Source organism: Elephantulus edwardii, unplaced genomic scaffold, assembly GCF_000299155.1.
Source record: "Elephantulus edwardii isolate Elephantulus edwardi_28Jun2011 unplaced genomic scaffold, EleEdw1.0 scaffold00227, whole genome shotgun sequence".
NCBI lineage: Eukaryota > Metazoa > Chordata > Mammalia > Macroscelidea > Macroscelididae > Elephantulus > Elephantulus edwardii.
Genome location: NW_006399977.1, coordinates 1,877,613 through 1,879,914, shown reverse-complemented (window position 1 = coordinate 1,879,914; position 2,302 = coordinate 1,877,613). Strand labels below are relative to the sequence as shown.

The following is a 2,302-nucleotide window of genomic DNA, read 5'->3' as shown; positions in this document are numbered from 1 at the left end:
ATCTGTGCTATTTGCACAAATATTCCTTGGGGAAATGCTTCCATTTTCTTGCTGGCTGGGACAAAATGAAAGATATTTAAATTGCCATTTTTCCTTCTCATCATCTAAAAGAAGAGACTCTTCAGCTAGTTGACTCACCAGCTTGGTGGCCCCGGTAAATTAAAATATGAAGGGTTTGTTGGGGGGGGTGGTGTTAAGCTGTTAGAAAAATCTTGATTGTTCCATTTGGTCCAAGACTCAGGCAAAGGGCTTCTGGGTGGATAAGATTCTACACTAGGGTGGGAAGCAGACGCTTGCTGCTGATGGCAGGGGGGAAGCAGAAGTCCCTCCACCTTTGCAGGTCCCCGCAGGCCTTGTAATGCTTGAGGGTGAGACACTCAAAGAGCTACTCGTAGAACCCAGCCGGGGGGTGGGGGGGCCTCCCAGTCTTCTGATGCTGGTCAGATGGTCTCCCATCTTCTTCAGCAGTTTTGCTTCCTCATCCGGGAAGTGGTTCTCCAGAAAGTCACAGAAATGGGGGTCAGTGTGGGCAGAACCCACAGCGTGCAGATCCAGAAGGGCCTGGCTTAGGTTCTTCTCCAAGGCCAGCGCAACTTGCATGGTGTCCCGGGTTTTACTCCACTCATCCTGGGATGGCTTCTGTGTATCTTGGATGAGGACGCAGCGGCCGCGCTGGTTTTGCAGCTTCAAGAGATGCTCAGCACCTTCGCGCTTCTCCTTCGCCAACTCCTGGAAGAAGAGTCCCGCGCCTTCCAAGGCCACATCATGGTGGTCAAAACAACTCAGAGAGAGGTAGGTTAAAAGGCCTGCTTCAGCAGAATCATTTTGACGCATCTGAGAGCTCAGAGTTGGTCCAGGTTTTGGGGTTAAACAAACAAACAAAAAAGTCGTTAGCTGGTCCGGAAGATAGAAGATGGCTAAAATGGTGCTGAGATTACGCCTGGAGATGAAGTTGGAGGGTAGTTGGAGGCTGGACGTGAGGAGTCACCAGGTCTGTTCCATCCAAACACTGTTGAAGCAGGAGACAGACCCACGGGACCTCTGGGAACTGAAATATGAAATTTTTAAAGATCAGCAAAGATTTAGAAGTTATATTGTCCCATGGAAGTCAAGTCCTAACCCTCACTTGATGTTACAACTTTAAGGTCAGAGAATATTTTCTTTAATGCCATGTCTTCAGTATAGTATTGGCACAGAGCAAGTCCTCAATAAATGTTTGATTTTTTAAATATGATTAATGAGTACAATGTGATAATCTTGTCTAAATGCTGATATATGTGATTTTTACCTTTCCCATGCTAGTTCTCATTTTCAAATTCAAAAGGGAGGTGTCCTCTCCTTCCATTCTGGTGTATTATTAGACGGTGGACTACAGTTCTCGATGTCAGGTGAGAACTGGTGTTAAGGGAGTTGAGTAATACAACACACAAAACCCCTCCACAGGGAATTTTGGAATGGAACATTGGCATAATGGAAGAAGTGTTTTAAAGCTGCAAATTAGTACTAACATCTGTGCAAAACAAGCTTTCAAACTGTGAACCAACAGGATTTACAGCAGACTATTAATCTTCATTCTGTTCCTGAGTTAGAGAGATGCTTATTCTCAACAGTGAATCACTCCCAGGCAAAAGCTACAAAAAGCAGGACTCTGCCACACCCCGAGAAACACAGGGGAGATGGCAGGGAAAAAGGATTAATTCTCTCTCGTAATTGAGTATAGCATTTTGCATTTTATCTCATATGGTTACTGAATAAAGTCCGTTCACCCACATGTAGTGGGAGAGACTTTCTGTGGGGAAGTGAAGGAGTTACATATCTTTCATTGTAACGTGTGGTGAGCAGGAGAACACTATTCATTTTTAGTTGCAAAGCAGTCGTTTTGTATATGGAGAGAAACAAAAGCTTTCCCTTCTAAGAGTACAGCTAACTCATCACTATTCATGCTGAGAGAGGGAGAGCATGGTTGAGTTGCCAAAATTCCTAAAGGGCGTTTTTTTCACACCTCTCTATCTTTTATATCTGTCTAGAGCAAAATAGATAAATTTTGAGCACCACCTTCAATCTACAAATTACTCACAGTCTCTTCAGCAGAGACTGTGCCTTCTAGCTTTGATAGAGCAGTGAGAGGGAGAGGTGCTTGGGGTGGGAACATACACACACACAGAGTTGTGTGCAACTTGGGCTCAAGGGCAGTAAGAAGGAAGTATGAGATTAGGGTGGTGGTCAGACAGGGACTCCTAAAGGACATGAAAAGATGAGTGGTGTAAAATTGGGAGTGGAGAGACAACCTATACTGCAGGAT

At 44.8% G+C, this 2,302-nt stretch overlaps 1 protein-coding gene across 1 annotated transcript; it reads right to left on the bottom strand.

Moving 5' to 3' along the window:
* Nucleotides 1–273: 273 nt before the first annotated feature.
* On the bottom strand, nucleotides 274–834 carry LOC102863044 (ferritin light chain-like). The gene has a single exon (XM_006898377.1). The coding sequence runs from the start codon at nucleotides 832–834 to the stop codon at nucleotides 274–276; it is 561 nt and encodes a 186-aa protein (XP_006898439.1).
* Between the last annotated feature and the right edge of the window lie 1,468 nt (nucleotides 835–2,302).

Coding starts and splice junctions, on each gene's coding strand:
- LOC102863044 (XM_006898377.1), bottom strand. CDS start 834: ATGCGTCAAAATGATTCTGCTGAAGCAGGCCTTTTAACCTACCTCTCT.